General features: G+C 37.8%; 2 protein-coding genes across 3 annotated transcripts in view; one reads left to right on the top strand and one right to left on the bottom strand.

The window, feature by feature from the left end:
• The first annotated feature begins 5,467 nt into the window (after window positions 1-5,467).
• Window positions 5,468-20,550, top strand: part of plvapb (plasmalemma vesicle associated protein b) — a 30,363-nt gene continuing 15,280 nt past the window's right edge. The window contains exon 1 of the mRNA XM_015041551.1: window positions 5,468-5,483. The gene's annotated coding sequence lies outside the window, so the exon portion shown is untranslated. The remainder of the gene's footprint in view (window positions 5,484-20,550) is intronic.
• ushbp1 (Usher syndrome 1C binding protein 1) lies at window positions 7,336-20,281 on the bottom strand. 2 transcript variants are annotated; one of them, XM_015041549.1, is made up of 14 exons: window positions 20,114-20,281; window positions 19,165-19,388; window positions 18,942-19,081; window positions 17,628-17,791; window positions 16,963-17,151; window positions 16,628-16,884; window positions 15,958-16,098; window positions 15,756-15,844; window positions 15,572-15,689; window positions 15,211-15,445; window positions 13,197-13,352; window positions 12,490-12,587; window positions 10,623-10,745; window positions 7,336-9,014 (listed from the first exon to the last, which is right to left on the bottom strand). In XM_015041549.1, the coding sequence occupies exons 1-14, from the start codon at window positions 20,117-20,119 to the stop codon at window positions 8,849-8,851; spliced, it is 2,106 nt and encodes a 701-aa protein (XP_014897035.1). In that variant the 5' UTR covers window positions 20,120-20,281; the 3' UTR covers window positions 7,336-8,848. The 2 variants fall into 2 exon arrangements, with proteins under 2 accessions (XP_014897035.1, XP_014897034.1); XM_015041548.1 differs by having other exon boundaries at window positions 18,942-19,096.

Here is a 20,550-nt window from a genome sequence, read left to right on the forward strand (position 1 = left end):
GGCTCGGTTATGCTGGGAGCTGCTTGTTTGCAGGTCTCATCTCTCACCAAATGTTAGTTAAGGGTTGCACACCACCATAGAAACCTGTACAAATATCAGATTTATTGACTTCGCCAGAAAAATTTTCAGTTCTTTTGCATAAGAATCTAAGACCAAAAAGGCCTTGCTACATTTTCTTTTATCAAAGTTGTTGAGACAAAAACTCTTTCATCATATGTACATTTCTCCACATTCCTGCAGGTTGTGTTTGTATTATTAGCTGAGCTATATATAACCCAGAGGGAGAAACATTTCATGTTTATTCACCATACAGAGAGAAAGGATTAAGGAGGGTGAAACAGTTCCTCTGACAATGGATGAACTGCATTAGTTAAAATGCACAAGAATTTAAAAGTGGGGTTAAAATTTAACTCTGAGGAGTAACTCTGGGTGAACAACCAACAGCACATGACTTTGTGCTCCTTCCTCATTAGCCCCCATGCCCTTTAACCCCAAGGCCAGAGGAAAAATCATCTCTCCTCTCTCTTCCCCCTCACAACACCCGGCACATCCTCGGGCCCTTTGACCTCCAGCGAATGGCAGAGCAATCTAAAATAAACAAGGCGGTGGAACTAGGCAAGGAAAAACATCTGCTGGGGTGACTCCACAGCAACACGCAATGTCCAATCAATATTTGCCCTTCTCTAATACTCAAACCCGCAGGACGTTGGTGGGAAACTTCCCTTTCCGTTGTCATTCAAATCAGATATCTTGTCTCCGCTGTTTGCTGAGGAGTCGATTGAGTTGTTTACTGAAGCAGCAGAACTTTTCCTGGATGTCTCTGCTGTGCTGATGAGATTGAAAATAGCTGTAAAGGTATTCACGTCCCTGAATTTATTAAACATTTTATCATATTATGCCCACAAATACAAATTGAAGGGTGTTTTATTAGGATTTACAAGCTAGACCAACATACAGTACTGTTAGATGGAGGGAAAATGGTTTTCTGTTTTTTATTACAAATAAAGAAAAATGGAAAGTGTAGCACGAATGTCCTCAGACTCATTCTCTCTGATACCCCTCAGTCAGTGGTATCCAAAGTGTGGTTTGTGGGCTATTCGTGGCCCTCTGGATGGCTTTGGGCGGTCCCCCAACCTCAACAAATCTGTCCGGCAAACATAGTTGGTTGATACAGATGGACATGTTTCCACTTTTAGGGTAATTGTTTAAAAGGATAAATAGATTCCCATTTATTAACAAAGTTTTTGCATTCATCTTAACTTTTGGAACTAAGATTACAGTGGAGCCCCATCTATTTGTATTTTCACCTCTTCCTGGACTTTTGTACGGACCAAATTTTCTCCACAAAAGGACAGTAAAGAGTATTTGTATTTCTGTCATCTTGGTTGTAGTTTATGCAAGGTTTTAAGAATAGATGTGCGTTCATCTATTCTTGCTTCTTTCTTCCATTGCTGACACATTACAGTTAAGCTCAGAATATCGAAGACTCAGTGTGATTGGACTGATTTAAGTTTTTTTATTTTCATGTTTGTGTGCTATTGCATGGGGGCAGCTCTCATTTTAGACTTTGTGTTCATGTCATGATGTAACTCCTCAAACAATATATCATCTTTATGTCACCCGTTACCTTCAAAACTGTCATTCACTCAACAAAACATATGGAAACGAATTTAAAAATAAAACTCTGATTGCATGGGTCAGTTTCACTGAAAGTCAAAGAGATTTATGTTCCAAAAAAAGCGCTACTTAGAAAGTAATTAGCTGGCTTGTTCATCAGAGTCTTTGAAACAGTTACTGATCACAAGTTTCCAGTGTTTCCTGTTGAAGGTAAACCTTTCTCCCACTGACATTTTCAGACAAGGACTTAACTGTCTGCACCGCCCAAACAGTTTCCCTCTGTTCCTAATCAGCCTCTCTCTTCTCTCCTGTAAATCTGCATGCAATCTGTTGCTCCCAGTGTGTGGCCTTTGTTACACCAGACATTGCCTCTAGGTCACATAAGGTGCTTAGGATGACAGAAAATTAACCTAATCAGCTCAGTGAACAAGACTCAAATGCTTTAACAGAATTAGGTCGAGGTCCCTCCTCCTGCCGTACTGAACACCTCCTATCTGTAATCTACTGCTCTCATGCTGACATGAGTGACCTCGTTAGGTTTTCCTCTCTACGGTTGTTGGGATCTTCTGTAAGTTTATCTCCCTAAACTGCAAACAGAAGTGTGGCTTTGTTATCACAGGAGAACCCGCTCAGGAGGTTGTTTAACGTCAGCAACGTTTGACTTTAGGTCAAACGGTGTAAAACCACTGAGAACACATTATGCAAAGAATGAGGTAATCTGTTATTATTATTATCTGGGCGTCAGAGTTGGGAAGTTACTAGGAACTTGTTTAAGATATTACCCAACTTAAAACTGTTGAAAATAATGTATAAAAGGTTGGTTTTTGATTAGCATAGGAATGAGGACTTGAATTGAATGTTAAATAGAATCACTACTGTTATTTAATTCATTGGTTGTTAATTGTTATTGTTTTAACTGTTTGAGTAGATGAAAGAAGTTAAAAGGGAAAAAGGGGCTGGATTTTATAAAAGTTTGTCCTTTTCAGATAAGGAACTGATGAATAACGGGCAGGTGGTTTATTAATTTATGTTATATATTTAGTTGATCCTGCTTCATTGTACTTCCATTTGCTTGTTTTGTTTCTGCAAAGTCTGAAATAATCTAATAATAATAAACATTTATTCAATTACATTCACTTTTTGAAAAAATAAAAAGCTTCTAGGAGTTTTTATACTGCATTGTGCTCTGTACTTTTACTTGAGTAACTTTATTATAAAGTATTGCTACTCTAACTTGAGTAAAATTTCTTGATACTTTGCCCACCAAAAATTCACCAGCTGTACACATACCTGCTGTTTTTGTTAAAGTTTGGAAAAATGTTTCTTTTGTCTGATTTAGCTGTTTGTAATTATGTTGCTTATATTAATTATTTTCATTTTGGTCCTTAAAATACCAAAATTTCCACATAAATTTATACTTTGCTTTGCCTGCTTATATAATTTTTAAATCTTAAATGTTGTTTTGATCAGTTACTCAGTACTTCAGTAGACATTTTACCATATACTTGTTTACCCTTGACTAATTTTTTGGATGGCTACTTTTTACTTGAGTACAATTTCTGGGTATTCTACCACCTGTGCTGGGGGTTCAGATGAACGAACAGTAAACTGGACTGAACTCGTCACTGAATTCTCTTTACAGGAAAGGTCAGAGCAGACTCGACCTGCTGAGGAGATATTTGGACGCTTCGGAAGGCATCGGCCATCTTTTTTGTTGGTGTTTTCTGTTGGAGATAAGCTGCAGTAGAGCAGATAAGCAGCTGAAAGGAAGCGCTTAGGTAAGTTAATCAGAAAGTCCAGCTCTGGGTTGGGATTCCCGCCAACCCAGTACAGGTGGTTAAAGACAGAAGAACTCTGGGTAAAATGACATCCCTGATGGGCAATGTTTCTCACTTGTTAACTTGTTTACTGTAAATTTAGGGTTTTTCCAGCTGATGTTATGTTCAAATAGTTGAAATAAAATGGCACACTTAAATACCACTTTGTATTTCAAAATCCAATTTTATTTTGCTCCTCCTTTGAGCTTAATAACAGCCATAACAACACCGGTGTGATGTAAGCTAATTACAAACAACGCTAAAGACAGCAGAGATGTTTCACTCACAGGGAAGCTGGTTTTGGGGGACTCCAAATGAAAATCTGCTTAGAACCCCAAAAAGGGTTGGACCGGTCCTTCCTTAATGTAAGAGGTTCAATGCAAACCACTGTTGAAAGAAAGCAATGGAACGTACCGTTTACAGTTTAAAATAAAATATTTTACATGAAAAATTCTGGTGTTTCTGGAAAACTACCATCCTAAACACACCATCCTCACAGTGAAGCATGGTGGTGGCAGTATTATGCTCTGTGGCGGATTTTCTCATTTAATTTCCCTTTTTTTTATTTTGACCAATATTTTAATCTAATTTCCCCTTAAACTCCTAGAGGATTTTAAACAGAGTGAGTGTTTTGTCCCTGATCCTGGATGTAAAGCGAGTTCCAACCCTCTCACGACTTTATTTAATCTAATATTGAAACATGATCTAATGTCAAAAACAATTTTATTCCCAGTATACACATTTTTTAAGCATCTGTGTTGGCTTGTTGCCGAGCTGCCTTGCTGATTGTCACTTTTCTAGATTAAAAAATGCTTTTTTTCCTCCCTCTCTCTCAATCTTTCATCAAGCTAATGATTTTTGATCATCAAGCAACTTTCTCAGTCAAATGTCACGCATACATACTATCCTGCAGCAAGCATGGAAATCACCTTACATGCAACATGGTTTTACTCTTTATCCTCCGCTCCCCGTGTCCGCCGGCCTGAGCTGTTTGCTCTCATTATCTGAGTGGGCGAGAGCACAAAGCGGATGTGCCCGGCCATTTGATTGAGGTCAAAGCCTTTTTTTTTTTGGTGTGTGCGTGTGTGCTTTTTTTGTTTTCGTGCCTCTTGCACCCCTCTCCACCCTCCTGACCTCTGCTTGGGTTGACTTGTGTCGGAAAGCTCCAGAGAGCAGGGCGATCGGGTCATGGCGGCAGCGCAGAGTGGATGGATAAAGAGCAGAGGAGGGGATGAGCGGGGATATAGAGTGGCTGTGACAGGTGAGCTAATGGCTTGGAGAGAGGACGCTTTCAGACGGTGATCTCTTGATACAGCTTACCGCGGGACGACTTATTAAAATAAGGGATAAATGCAGAGAGCAAATGAGTTGACCTGAAACCCAAAGGTCGCCCCCTTCGACTCGCCTCCTCCTCCTCTGTGTGTTCGTGTCTGCAGGCGTCCACCCCCACACTGATTGACAGCCACTGCCGTTATCTAATAATGGTGTGGGTATTTTTCCCAGGCTTTATAAAACTCTGCTGTGCTGTGAGGGAGGAGCGAAAAATATCCTGAAATATGGAGCTCAAAAGAAAACGGCAGATTCTTATAGATGTCTGTTTGTTAAAATGAAGACTTGCAAACAACTTTATTGTTGGACCAATGTGTTTCAGTCTTCATGAGTCTTTACAAAACACCACAAAGTTTAAATAAAAAGAAACTTATTTTTAAATGTCTCAACTGCAACCCAGTGAGGGCAAACCTTCAAGGAGAAATTCAAATTGAGGCTGAAATTATTTCATTCTTTTTCTCATGATTTAGGAATGCACTGTGATTCCTGTCTGCTGGCTTTAAAAATAAATTACAAAAAGTAAACTTTTTATGCTGAACTAGCATAGAATAGGAAGAGCTTTTATTGTCAAAGGGGAAAATTCAGGTGTGACAGCAGCAACAGGTTTAAAGGTTGACATAAGAAAACCTTAAAGTGTTGGAAACAATATATAAAAAACAAGATTAGCAATAACAACAACATAATACCGGTGATGATGATAATAATAGTAATAATAATAATATAATGCACAAGACTGTGACAGAAAGTAAAGTGTAGTTATTACAAATAAAAATAAAAATATTTTCAACTGAAGTCCATTATTTATTTATTTTCTTTTGTTTGCAGTTTAAAATGAACATGTCACATGTTGATTTAAACATGTTTTAGACAAAAGAGAGTTGACATTTTTTCATCATAGGCGCTCTTCAACTGTTATCATCCCTGATGTGCCTGCTCTGTTGCTTGGTCTTCATGATGCTGTGTTTTCTTAATGCTCTCTAACCAACTTTTTTTTTTTCTTTCAATTAATGAACTCAAATTAGGCGACATCTAAAGGCAGCTGTTTTGTGCTGGAGACATTTTGGGAAGATGAACATTGCCAAAGATATGTGCACATTTCAGGTTTTTATTTAAAAAAAAAATCATTTAATTTTTTAAACTCTCTCTTATATGTGGCAGGGTTTTATTTTAACAACATTATAGATGTGAAGTTTGTCAAAATTTGTTTGTATATTCTTATTTTGTTTGTTCAAGAAGTTGTTTCTCCAGTTGGTGTTTTAAGTTCTGTTCTGCTGCTCTTGGCAGTTGGTGGTTACCAGAGCAACCAGCAACTAACAGCTCCTCCCCCTGTTTCTGTTGCCGTCGGTAACTGTGGGGCAGAAGCTGCCTTACTGACAATAACCACCAACTTGATTTTCTCTCTTGTTAAAATAAATATAGTAAACCAGAGTGTTTCTGTCGAGGAGTCAATACATAATATACATTTATACCCTGTTCTTGTTTTGATCTCATAAAATTTAAACAATATACTGAAGTTTAAGGATGTCATGAACATGACAAAAAGTGGAAAGCTACAAATACCTTTGTACAATACTTTAAGTAAAAAAATGAAGTTTATAAACTTTTAAGATTATTTAGTATCTCAGGCTTTCATATAAATAATCCTTCCATGATCTTATAAAACAGAAAACATGTTTTTAATTTTAAAAATATATTTTTATAATAACCTAATTATTTGGGTTGATTGAAAAATTTTCCTTGCACCTCTTAGGTGATGATGCTTCAGGTTTCCTTCACTTGTAAAATGTTTCTGTCAAAGGGCCATTTTTGTCGTTATTGTTTCGCCTTTGACTCGAGAGTCACCCAGAGGTTACAGCAGCCATGTTTTCCACCAACCTTTGATGAACTAAAGAGCTTAACATAGATCTTGGAGAGTGGCAACATAAAACTGAATGATAATTGCATCATGCGCTCTAATGGCAGCTATTACAACAATAGCATTGGTGACCTGGAGGTATGGGATGAGAGGGAGGAAAGGCCCTCTGCGGTGACCTCCGCTCAGGAAAGGGCAAGCTCAGGCAACAGTCGGGGCGTCAGAGGCCCCGCCGCCTCGTCTGCCACTCCGAAGCTTCAATTCAGTGGCTGACACAACAGCCAAGCATCGCTGTGACCCTGTGGGTGTGACACTCAACCTTTGCCTTAACCTCCTGACCGCCGGTCACAGCTGCAGCGCGAAGGTCAGGGTGCAGGGTCGACCAAGGGGGGGATTGATGGGTGAGAGATGAGCTGGGAGAATATGGAGGAGCAGGAAATTGAGAAAAAACACTGGAAAATGGACAATTGAGTGAGAGGCAAAGAGAAGTTGATAGAAGAGAGGAAGATGTGCTTCACTTGCAAAAGATTAGAGAAATTCAGTCAATTGGTTGAATCTAAAGAAAGCAACATATGTTCACATTTATTTATAATTCTGTCTGAAATACTAAAGGTCATGGATTTACCTTTTATTTTATTTTTTTTATTACTTTACATTTTTTCTTTGCACACCAGTAAATGTTTAACTGTAATCTATAGAGGGAAAAAGTTTTTTCTCATATTTTTTTTGCAGTTTGGTTGAGTTGACCTTTTAACTGAACTGTCAAGCGTGAAAGGCAAAGAACGTGAGACCACGGAGGTGCAAAGAAGACAAATGGGCTTGGCGTAACATTTCGTGTGAAGATCAGCCATTGTTGCGGGCCCCACCCCCTGGCGCCGTTGGAAGGAAGGTTTTTATGGGAAAACGAACATGTCCGCTGTCACCTACCTCAAATCATCTGACGGTTCATTCTTTATTTAAACTGCATGACAGTTTTATTTAAAAAGAGGATTGTGTCTTATGTTTGAGTTTTGCCATTTCAAACGGTCATCTCCCTTTGTTGTGCTGCTGTTTAATTTTCTACATAGGCTCTAAAAGACAGATGGTACAACTGCTACTGGTTAGAAAAGATTTTTAAAAAAAGCTAAATTCTCCTTTTATTGAAGGAGCATAATTATTTGACTACATTTCAAGTAAAAGTTTCTTAAATGAATGAATCAAAATCATCAATACCAGGACTTTGTTGTTCAAGTAAATTTTACTTTTTTACATTGAATTAAGTGACTAAGTCTCTCTTTTGGGATATTTATATGATTTTAAAGAGAAACTCAGTTTTCTAAGACACTCTTCAAAATAGGAAAGTCAAGAAAAGATGCCATTCAGTTAACTTTTGATATACGTTATTCTTCAGGTCGGGTAATAGCAATGTAAAAGTATCTGTGCGATAATTAAGCAGTTTAGCACACGCTCACACGTGTTAGGATTCAGGTATTTACAGATATGCTCTATAATAGGCTGCAGTTTCCACTAAATACAGACTTGTACTTAGATTAGATGTGACACAAAATAATCATTCTTGCACTGTACAACAATCTTTTTTATTTTCTTTATGTATAATATATAGTGTACATACATATACATATGAATAGAGTTTATTTTATTCTTTATTAAAGCATACATATTTAAACTTAATGTTTGCAAACTGTGAGCACTTGAAACCAGAATCAAATTAGTTAGTGGAAAACATTTTGACCAATATCTATGATTCTGATGCCAATTGAAAGCCTTTTCTGTCCTACCATCTTGAACATAAACATGTGGAGTTTCTAATCATTTGAAACCGGTATTATGCAGAAAAATATTGCATATAATGTGAAGCATCATCATGCTGTGGGACAGTTTCTCTACCAAATGGCTAGGCCTGAAGTTTTCAAATTAAAATCTCGTAGACTTCAAACGAAAAATTGGTTGTGATTGGGTCCTTTTAGCAGGATGGTTGGAAAATCACCACAGAAATGGCTCATTAGAGACAAGTGAGTTTAACTCCCCTGATTTATAATAAATATTTGCAATAAATGATTAATTTATTTGAATGTTGACTTCCTGTAGTTTTGCCAGTAATAATAAAAGTGCCACAACTATTTACATATGCAGAATATAAGAATAATTGTTTTAAAAAAACATAATTTATACATCAGATTTGCACATGAGGCTGATGTGGACAGCTTCTAGCTGTGACGGATCTACCTTTGTTTTATAAAATCGTCTCTTCCTTCCTCCACTCTGCTCCTTCCTCTGCAGCTTTGGCTGCTTCGCTCTGGCTGTGTTGACTCTCCATCATGGCTGCAACCTTCTGCTCCAGCCGCCACACCTGCTCCCGATACTTCCTGCGAATCTGCCTGTAGGAACTCAGAGCTTTACTGGAATAAAACCATCAAAATATGGATTAGTTCATTCATGTCATTCAACCTTTAGGTAATTCGTATTTGTAGTAACAACCTGATAGGGAAGGGCAACACATAGGGAGGGGAAACGACAATAGTATGTAGTTTCACTGTCAATAATCACATACATTTAACCCTTATGTCTTGAACAGTCAACAACACTAAAAGTATAAAATAACACCCAGTAGGGTTAGGTAATACTGTTACCTCATTAAAACATTCTCATTCTTAAACTGAGACACCCTTAAAACAAATTAACTAGTAAAATTCAGGTTATTTAAAATTACCAGTGATATGAAAGTACACAATATTAAACCTCTCTCCAATCCTTTGCAGCAGTATAGTGCAACAAAGGACTTTGATTTGATTTGATTTCTGGAACATTGCGCAAAAATATATTGATCGGAACGAGTAGTGACACTTATAAACAACCGTATACCAGTGAGATTGTCGTGATTAGGTGAATGAGAGGTGGTGAGGATGAACGTTCAAAAACAGTTCAACACAGGCGGCACGGCAGAGAGTTTAGCACACAGCTAATTACCGGTAGCTACTGATACAAAGAGGACTGAAAACGAGAGCTAACGCTAACCAGGTCTATACAGTTCAACTGGAGAGCAGAGAACGTAAGAGTAGACGAGGACCCGACAAGAGACAACAGGTGGGTTTAAATACACAGGGAGGGTAATCAGGAAAAACTAGACACAGCTGGGATCAATCAACAGGGAGGACAGGACATCACCGAGACTCATGGGGAAACAAGGACACAGAAAAAAACAAGAAATAAATACACAAAAACACAGATCGTCACAGAGATGGCTTTGATTAATTAAAGACGACCAATTACGAGAAAAACACAAACTGCAGTGAGGTGTAAGAAAAGGTTATAAAACGTATAATAATTATCAAACTTTGGCATAGTGATCATCGATACAAGTGTTTTCCTAGCAGAACTAATAGCGTCGGGTAGTTACGAGTTACATTTACTCAATTACATTTACTGTTTACTACGCTGCACTTTTACCTTGACTTGAGTAATTTTAAAATAAAGTATCTCTACTCTTACCTGAGTAAAATGTCTGAAACCAAACCAAACTTTCACCAGACACAGGCAGACACCTGCAGTTTATGTTAAAGCTTCATAAGTTTTTTCTAGAAAGAAACTGATAACTTCATATTTTGTTCCATCTGATTATGTAATTTTTAAATATTAAGTGATTGATAATTTGGTTGCTTTTTTACTCTTACTTGAGTAATTTCTTGGATGGATGTTTTTTACTTTTACCTGAGTAAAAATATGTTGAAGTACTGCTACTTTTACTTGAGTATAATTTTTGTTTACTCTGCCCACCTCTGATGATCTCTTATGATACAGGAAGTTGAGTTTGGACTTAAATTTAAGTTATAGTCTTGCAATGCGTTGTGAAAAAGACAGAGAATTATCACATCAAATTCATTTATATCCAATCATTTGCTGAATTATTCCACCATCCCAGCCTGTAACGTTTGGGAGTAACAGTGATAGTCAGTAAGCAGTTTGCTTAAAGTGGGCACTGAAGCAGTGTGTGTGCTGCCGATATTTACCTGTGCGCCTGTGTGAGTCGAGCGATCTGCTCTGCGTTGTCCTTCCTGTGGGGGGCGCCGTCTGCGAGAGCCGAGTTCAGCGAGTCGTGGACCATGGCCAGCCTCCTCTTCAGGGCTTGTTCCCTGGCAGATAAACAAAACAAGTGGATCAGAAGGTAACTCAGTTAACAAAAGATGTCTGCTCACAGCAATAATACAATAGTTAAGAAAAGAGTTATTTTCTTTACTTCATCCTTGGCCTGACAAGGAGTGTAATTTAAAATAAAGTGTTTATCTCTCAAGGTTAGAAGAGAAAGAGGAAGGTCTCTGCAGAATGCTTTATGTTAAAGTCTGTTACCTAGCAACAGAACAAAACCCAGCATCACCGCATGTCACCTTTTTCATTCTGGGAGCATCACTCCAAACAATAGTTTCCTCAAACAATAAAAATGGTGCTTTGGAGAGACTTTGCTTCGGTGTATTTTATTGGGATTTCATGTGAAAGACCAAACAAGGCGGTGAATAATCTCCAAGTGGAGGAAAAATATTACGAGGTTTCCATATTTGTTTTCAAACAAGAAGCTGAAAAGTGTGGTGTGAATTAGTTTTTAGCACTAAACTAGTGGCCTTTAGAAGTCTACTGCAGGAGTGTCCAGATTTTTTGTAACAGGCCAAAATTATCACTCTTAGAAAACTAAATTCACAAAACATTTTATTGAGAACCGTTTTTTGCTGGTCAACAACAAACTAAGCAGAAATATTTTAATTAAACAAAGAACATAGATTTTTTTGTAGTAAAGGAATATGTAAATTATTTTAGATCCAAAATTTTAAAACATGATTTTGCATGTATCCGTTATTGAAAGAAAGGCAACCACTTTACTAATTTAGTGTGGGGTTGACAGAAGAAAACTAAAAAAAAGATTGAGTTTATTCGCAGCAATAGAAAAACATGATTTAGGCTTTTATTTGAAAAACTTTCAAGAATGTAATTAAAAGTAGATTTGGGTGTACCAAAGTCTTTGTTGGTGTCTATGTGGATAGTTGTGGTTTGATATCAAAACTGTAGTTATTAAAAGATAAATACGTTGTTTTTTCTAAAATTTTTGTGAGAAAATTTTAATTTGTGGGTAATAGTTTTGACCTAATTGAAAAAAAGTCTGCATGCAGTCAGCTACGTGGTGGACAAATTTGTATCATAGGAGCAGCAAAAAATCAGTTTAGGTGCCGCAAATGGCCCCTGGGCCGCACTTTGGACACCGATGGACTACTGGTTTTGTTCAATCAGACAGAAACACAAAGGAAGATTATAGATGTGGAGAAGCAAGGGTTAAGCTTTAAACATCTCACTAAGTAAAAATAGGCCAGTTGATCAAATGTATTGATAATATCAATACCATGTCTGTATCAGTATCGGATCAATACCAACTTCATAAGGTTGATATTTTGGTTTCAGATTCCCTCTTGAAATTTGACTTTATTTTTATACTCTAGCTTCTCATCTCCAAATAGAATAGAAAGGATTTCTTGGTTTAGATTTGAAATGAAATGAAATGAAATGAAATGAAATTGAAATGAAATGAAATTTTATTCGAACATGATACAAATATAAAAATAAAATAGTGCACAGTAACAAGAAGTGCATAAAAAAGAAGAGAAAATACAGATTTTTTGTTTCAGTTAATAACATATGCTCAAAATGGGGTAGGAAGAAGTGAGAACTTATAAACTCCTACCCCCTAAACACTTGAAACTTTAGAGTCCTACTGTCATTAAACAAATCGAAATCAAAGTGGCAGTCAGATTTCAAAAAGTACATTTTATTATCTATATAACAGAAATATAAAAGGAAACCATTAAACTCTGACATACAGAGGTCCGTTCTCACCTCTGTAGGACAGCCTGCAGCTCTTTCAGAATGGGTCGGGTCAGAGAACTCGTGATTTCACCGTCATTAACAGGTTTGGCAGCGTTTTCACCAAACCTCTGAAACATAAACATGATAATGAGCAGAAAGAACGACTAAAAACACCAGAAATAACAATTCAGAAGGTTTCCTTGGCAACAAGTCATTTCAGAAATCTGGTTCCAAAATCCGTTGGATCAATCCATCCATCCATCCATCCATCCATCCATCCATCCATCCATCCATCCATCCATCCAAATATATTTGTGTGTAAAATTTCCATTAAATGGATAATTTAACATAATTTGTAATAAAGCTGAAACATTCTGTGAATTCTTTCCTGAGTTGCTGTATCAAACTCAGAACTTGTCCTCAATGTCAGTCACTCAAGCAGTTTTTTTTTCTGTCTTCTGACAGACTGAGGTGAGAGGTGCGGCATGACTTCTTGCTGCAGGAACAGGACGGCCGAGCAGAAGACCTTGAGGAACTAAAATATCTGACTCGGCCTGGAGGGATCCTGCTTTGGAAGACGTGATTTCCCAGGTGGGAGAGCCGGATTTGAATCGGATCTCTCTCATGAGCGTGGGTCCTACTCCCTCTCGGTCCTTTCACCTTGACTTTGTATTATTTGCTCTTTTTTTTTTTTTTTTAAATTAAGTCATCTTTGCTGCAGTTGGAGTGCTTCATACCTGTTCGGTCTTCCGATCTTCCGCCTCGTCTCTGAGGTTTTCTGGAATGAAAACTCCAGCTGCTTCCTGAGACTTCTGTCCCATTAAGCCCCATTCAAGACATCGCAGCTCCTTCTCCTTCAGACGGATTAAAGCTCGAAGATCTGACATCTCCTCCTGGACAAAAATACCACAATCTATGATAAACAAGGACAATTCATAGCAGCATAGTTTGTGTTAAGTGGCACAACTAAAAACTTTCATAGTTAAAGGAAGCCAGAAAGTAAAAACCGAATGTTATTTTTGACTTGGACAGTAGTAGAAAGGTAATTTTTAGCTTTTATGACTGCTTGCAGCTCCATTTAGTTTATAAATATAAGTGTTTCAATTGGTTGTGAGGAACCAAAAAATATAGTTAAATATAGTTAATACTAGGATTCCTGTCTTTTAGTATTCATTAAACTTGGTCTTATTGCAAAAGTGCTCTTGTAAAAGTGTTTTAGTGTTGAATATGTAATAAAAACTGCTGGCTGGTGAAATATTTAGAGCCCTGAAACTGAACATATTTTCACAACAATCAGGCTGCAGACCAGATTTTTTTCCTTTTTCTAATTTTTGCTCTTTAGTAATCAGGGAAATATTTAAAAGATTAGATGGACTGCTACTTGTAAATGTGTTCATTTTTAAAAATGTTAAAAATGTTGTTAAGCTGCGGCAGTAAATGAGCTTTTCACAGCTTTTTGTTACTGTTTTGATCAATTTGTGTATTTTTGTGCTAAGTAGGCTGCTAAAAATGACACAAAACAGGCTGACAACAGCTTATATCTCACCAGTGTTTACATTTAACCACTGAGCAAACAAAAAGAGGGTTTACAGTTCTGTTCATTCTGTGTTTTTAATAAAATACAAACTGTTAGCTGTTGCTAAAAAGTCTCATTTATTTTAAAATTTGGACTCTAGAGATCATTGGATGTCCAAGTCAGAATACTTGTTTCCAGGTGAATTTTGTTGATTTTTTTCCAATTTGGACTTTGGAATCTCTTAATAGGAATTTTAACAAACCTATTAAGAGAAAATAATAGAATTGGATAAATATAATGGGTTCGTTTTGCCTTGAAAGTTGGAGCACAAATATTGGAATTATACCTCAGTTAAATGTGTTGCTGTGGAAAGTCTGCTGCTAACAATTATTAGTAATAACAGCTTAAACAATGTATTTATCTACACTGAAAGACAATCAAATTGTCAGAGGTGCTAATAAAGAGTTTTTACCAGCAATGTTCACTTTGTTTTCGACACACTACAGTCATGTTGGAATCAAAATGCTCAGAAAAGTCTTCATTTGCAAGTTTGAGTTCTGTCTTTGGGGAAGTTCTTTTTAATTTTCAAATTTTAATAAAATGGACTGTATTTGACAGTTGGACTATAATACAGTCACATTAGAAGAATATTGTCACTAGAAGGTTGACACAAGCTATGTAAATGTGACTGAACTCAACGTAATTCCCAACTATAGTACCGTAAATCTTTGAAAAACAGAAGTAGAGCCTCCTGCACAACCAACAAGAATGCAGCAAGTGGTTTCTGGATGGTAAGACATTACAAAACAGTTGTCTTTTCCAGCAGCCATTGTACAGCACATACAGCGGTAAAACCAGCTGACCAAACTGGAGCTCTGCTTGGGTTCTGGGGTTTCTATAGGTAATGGGTTGTGCTTGCTGGTTTGTGATGTTTCATTGAGAAGGTTTTTGAAATGACCAATTTTTCCAAACACATTAACTTATTGCCAACAGATGGCTGGGTGTTTTTATTAAGCACTTGGGCTATTTTTAGAAGAAGTAGAGAGAATAGAACAATAAAAACATTCAAAATGTGAATTTAGCATGATAGGTCCCCTTTAAAACTTAGCACTGGGTTTTGAAACTAAAGCCAAATTTGTTCTGTGTTGTGTAGGAAATTTGTTTTGTATATGTCTGCAGCTAATGAAGAAAACTGACTTTTGTTGAAAAAACAAAAACAAAAAGAAATCTCCTACCCTGACTGAGATCAGCTCATAAAACAGCGATGCTTTCTCCCTCTTGCTCTCAGGAGGTTTGCTGTTGTCCTTCATCATGTGGCCCCATCTGGTACCAACCGCTTGACCGGTTTCTGAGCTCAGTCTGACCTCGGCTCCTGGACCTGGCTTTGCTGGGCAAATGGCTGCCCTTTCCCTTTTCAGTCGCTCGATTTGTTGTCGGAGAATTGCTTCCCGGTCTGCTGGATCTGGAGTTCTGTGGTGTTAACAGACTTCGACTTGTTAATATATATATATATATATATATATATATATATATATATATATATATATATATATATATAAAATATATATTTTTTTTCTGGATCCTGACAAACGTCACCTGTGCCTCGTGTGACTCTGGGTTTCCTCTGTGACTCCAGCTGTGCAGAAAGAGGTGGATAACTCCTCAGTTCCCATCTCCGGGTTCTGAGCTGATTGCTGCATGTCACACACTGGCTCTGGTTGGAGGAAAATGCGTGATTCAGGATCAAAGTTTGTTTTTTTGCACAAAACTTGATGGTCACCTGCTGAGTGTATCTGCAGAGGGGGGCATTGCTGCAGCTTGGCTTCATAAAGAAACAGCAGCTCCCCATAGGCCTCCTCACACTCCTCACTGTCGGACAACAAACACAGGACAGAACCTCTACTCAGAATATAACATTTATATTAAATATAACATTTAATATAAGTTTAAATGTTAATGTGTCAGGTGTGGATGATAAATACCTGTATCTAAGAGCCATCTGCAGGGCAGAGCAGTCAGACTCCAGTCGACACAGTTTTAGACTGATCTGCTCCGAATCCACCTTCCTTCGCTCCAGAGCCACAGTCAGACGCTCGTTTCTGGCCTTCAGCCTCTCAATGCATCTGAGACAACAGGATTTAAAGCTTTTAACTGGGTATGGATGATATATAGGCATTAATATTGGTATTAGTGATGATAGTGATGCTTTAACATATTAGTATCAGCAAAACTAGAACAATATTAACAACTAAGTGATGCACCTCAGGATTTTGGGAGGTTAAAGCAGAGAAGAAGCAGTAAAAACTCAAAGGGAAGTAAAAAAAACATGCAAAATTTTAAATTAGCATAAAATATTCCTTTTAAACCTTCATTCACTGCTTTCCGCAAATATAAAAAATGTCTGTTCCAGTTTCTTTTACATATAGAAAAATCTTCACATTTTAAATATCTGGGAAAAATTGAATGTGTCTAAGGTCACAATATGTGAAAGACATGTTGGAAAAGCTTCTCTCAGTGCAACAATCAAACTTCTATCTGTGAAACACATGTTCACATGTTTCTACAAGACCAACCAAGCTGTATTTCAGTCTCAGTTTACAGCTGCTGTTCAGCGTTTTGCTCTGGCTTGTTTCTGGTAAGTCTTAGTCTCACCTGTTCAGTCTGTCGGTCTCTGACTCCAGGCTGACGGGGCTGGGGCAGGGACTGCTCGGGGTCACGCAGCCCAGCGGAGTCCCGTCCCCACCCAAAGACAGAGGAGTCGCAGCTCTGGACGTCCTTCTGTGGAGTAAAGGTGAACCAGGGTAGGAAGGAGGCGGTCGGTCGGGACTGAGAGCTCCTGAAGGAGGCCGGTATGAAGGAGAAAACCTGTCAGACCTCCAGGCCTTGTGGAGACCAGCCAGGTGGAGCACCTAAAAAACCCCCACCTTAGTTGATTCTAAAAACTGTAGAGTTAAAGGAAAGAAACAAGACAAAAACATTTTCCCCACCTTGTTTTTCTCGTCTTCCAGTGAGAAAATGTTACTTGGAGCTCTCTGCAGCTCATCATTGTGACTCGGCATGTTGTTCCTGAGAACAGACTCGTGTTTTTCCAGATCCAAGAAGTCGTCCAGGTGCTGCTCCTTCGGCATTCCCACAGAACATGAAATCCCAAAATCTCTCTCTATTTCCTCCAGCATCTGCAACCAGCGGAATATATTTACAAAACTCACTGGTGTTTGTTTATTTCACGGCTGTAACAACAAATATTTCAACCAGAGGTGGAAAGAGAGCCAAGAAATGTATAAAGTAGCAATACTTTAACGTATTTGTACTCAAGAAAAAGTAAAAAAAGTATTTGGTAAAAAAGCTACTCAATTAACTGATCAAAACATCAATCAGTTAATATTTAAAAATGACATCATCAGACGGATCAAAATACAGTTATGTGGACATTTTTGGTATTTTAGATCAAAGTGAAAATAATTTATATCAATAATGTAATTATAAAATAAGGTAAAAACAAAATGTCTTTAAAAATGAGACATGAGTAAAAATACTCCACATTTTTTTTCAAAACTTTACTCAGCTAAATGTAACTGAGTAACTGTAACTAGTTACTACCCAACTCTGATGTCAGGTTAAATGTTAGAGCTGTTTCCCTGCAGTTCATCACCTGTGTGGCTTTGGTCCAGTTCTCCTGAGCAGCTCTCAGGTGCTCCGTGTCCTTGTTCTGGTCGGAGGCTGTGATTGGAGCAGCCCACGTCCTTCTGAAGCTGATGGAGTCCTCCACCGATGATAAAACCTCCTGCAGTTGTGTCCAGACGACACCACCGCCCCCTAGCGGGTAAAGAGTAGAGGTGCAGTAACGTTTAAAAGCACTCAGCTCAAACGTATGAATCATTAGCTCAAATTCAGGGGCTTTTATAGTAATAACGTTTTACCAGAAAGGATATGGGAATGTTTTTATGTAGAAGAGGCAAAACTAATGAGCTCTATAATAGGCACAGATAGTAAGTAATGTTTTTCTTTTTAGCCATAGGGTTTGCTTTGTTTTTGTGTGACATACTTTGTTTTAACAATAGTTATCTATTGTTCAAACCCCTTAAAAATAGAAATAAACTTATTTCTGGTGCTTAATTTCAAACTAAAAAAATGTTATAGAGTATTGTATGGAACCACTTTTGCTCAAACTACTCTCTCTGTAGGTTCCACAATTTGTAACTCACTCCCTGTTAATTTAAAATCTATAACCAACTTCAATATATTAAAAAAAAACAAACAAACAAAAGTCTATGAAAAAACCAGCGTGGTATCCATATGTAATGTTTAGTTTTTATTGTCATGTTTTTAATTCCTTCATACTGATTAAAAAATACTAGTTCCATTAGCAGATTATTTCACTTATAACAAGACGTTTTTCCCACACTATAAGAGAACTAATATGCTAGTGGAGCTAGTACTTTTGAAGTCAATGCGAAGGATTTAAAACAAACTCCTGTATATTGCTGAAATGAACTTGCATGTTAATTTTGTCTTATTTCAAATGTAATAAGATACTTGAACTACAAATTAAATCAGACTACTTGGTAAAATGTTGTGTTTTTGCAGCAAGAAGGTCTTGAGTTCAAATTCTGACTGACCTTTTCTGGCTTCTTCCTCCCACAGTCCAACATCATGTCTGTTAGCTGGTCTCTTTACATTCCCTTTGGGTATGACTTGATCGATGTGTGATTGTTGTGTCTATACAGCATAGGGCCATAAATAGGCAAAAATGTCTGTTGTGTAAAATGTAAATTTCATTTTGGAAACTAACTTTAAACTGACTCAACAGCTTTGCTTTGCTTGCATTTGCATTGCTTTCGGTTCCTGAAATTCAAATCTGTTTTGTTGTTCCGCATTTAGATTTCAATGCATTTTACTTCACAAAGCTGGACAGCTTGACATATTTGTTCCTAATTCAGTATGAACAGCACTTCCTCATGCCCACCTTGGCTGGTTGCTGGATGTTTGGATGCGGCGGCAGAAGCAGAGCTGCTCTCTGGGCTGCTTCTGAGCAGCCGGTGAGACAGAAGGTCCGGGGGAACCAGAGGTCTGGACGGACGTGGCGGTCTCGTGTCTCCTGGATCACTGGAAGAGTCAACCCTTCAGACGAGTCATACGCTGAATCATGAGTTATCTGAAAGAATCATTTATTTGGCAACTTTACTTACCTCGGAGCCTTTAGCGATCCCATCTTCTTGTTTAAATCAGCGATGATGCTGAGCAGGGTGCTTACTTCTGCTTCGCACTGAGCCACCTCTGCTGGTGTGGGCTCATGGCCAATCAGAGGCTCAGAGGCTTTAGGGTCAAAGGTCACAAAGTCACCATGGCTCAGCACATCCTTGTTAAACAGGGAGCTGGTATCAAGGCTGTTACATCTGCTTCTTTTGGAATCCTATAGAGACCCAGTCAAGAAATAACCTTAAATATTTCAACATTTTCTTGCTAAATTATGATGTTTTAAGACTCAATCTAAATGGTTTGCTCATGTTATTTGCTTTGGATTAAAAGTCTAAGCTGGCATCAAACTGTTAAGCCATTGTTCAAGGCGGAAAAGGAGGAAACCAAAAACATCCTGAGATCCAACTTCCTGCCCAACAAACATTTGCAGATCACATCATCTATTGTTTTAACTAAGATTTTCAGATAAACGCACACAGCACAAAACAAATCATTGTAAACTGAAAATAAAAATCTACTTGGAGAATATCTAGATTTCACACATGCTTATTTTAATTGCTTGAATTCCAACATGTTTTTCTGCTGACCAGAGAGGACAGCATGTTTCACATTCCTGATCCCTGACTTTCAAGAACTCCTCAACGGTGTCAGAGGCTATCACTGCATCTCATGCATGTATTTCTTTTGCAAGACAAATGGTGACATGGTTTTTTAGCTCACACTGACATGAGTGTGGAAAGTAGCAGAGGAAAGTATTTACCGACTCCTCAGTTCCACAACAATTATCTCTCAAAAGTCCTGCCAAGATTTTACTTCTTAAAACAGCTGGAAACACTTTTACCAAACATTTATTAAAGTGGAACTTGGCTACTTTACTGTACGGACAGTGTAATGGATTTAATCTAAAACCAAACAAACATTTCAGCATGACTCACTTACCTCCATCTTTCTTGTTTTTGATATCTCCAGAGTATAACAATCCTTAACATTTGAAAAAACAAAAACGTGGAGATTTTCTTGTTGGTCCTGCTGTTTTGTGCAGTAAGAGGCCAGAGGTCAGTCCCTGAGTGAAAGCAGCAGATTGCTGTCCTGCTGCATGTCTGTCTAACTCTGTTAACTGTGATGAATGAAGTCAGTGGGAAACACTCAGAGAGACATCCACACCCATTCCCGTTCACTTTGTGTCCTTTCCTGTTTTGGTCGCAGTTAGTTTCCATGCAGACTCAGCTCCTGTCTGGGTCTTTGGAAATGGGCAATATTAAGCATTCACCAGCCACATATTGCCATTTTATATCACAATCACGAAACTATGTTACCTTTAGTTGTAAATATGAGACTTTGAGCTTTTCCACTGCAAAAATGTGAGTGAATTCTGA

Source organism: Poecilia latipinna, unplaced genomic scaffold (assembly GCF_001443285.1).
Source record: "Poecilia latipinna isolate Pla-1442-1.1 unplaced genomic scaffold, P_latipinna-1.0 Scaffold557, whole genome shotgun sequence".
Classification (NCBI taxonomy): Eukaryota; Metazoa; Chordata; class Actinopteri; order Cyprinodontiformes; family Poeciliidae; genus Poecilia; species Poecilia latipinna.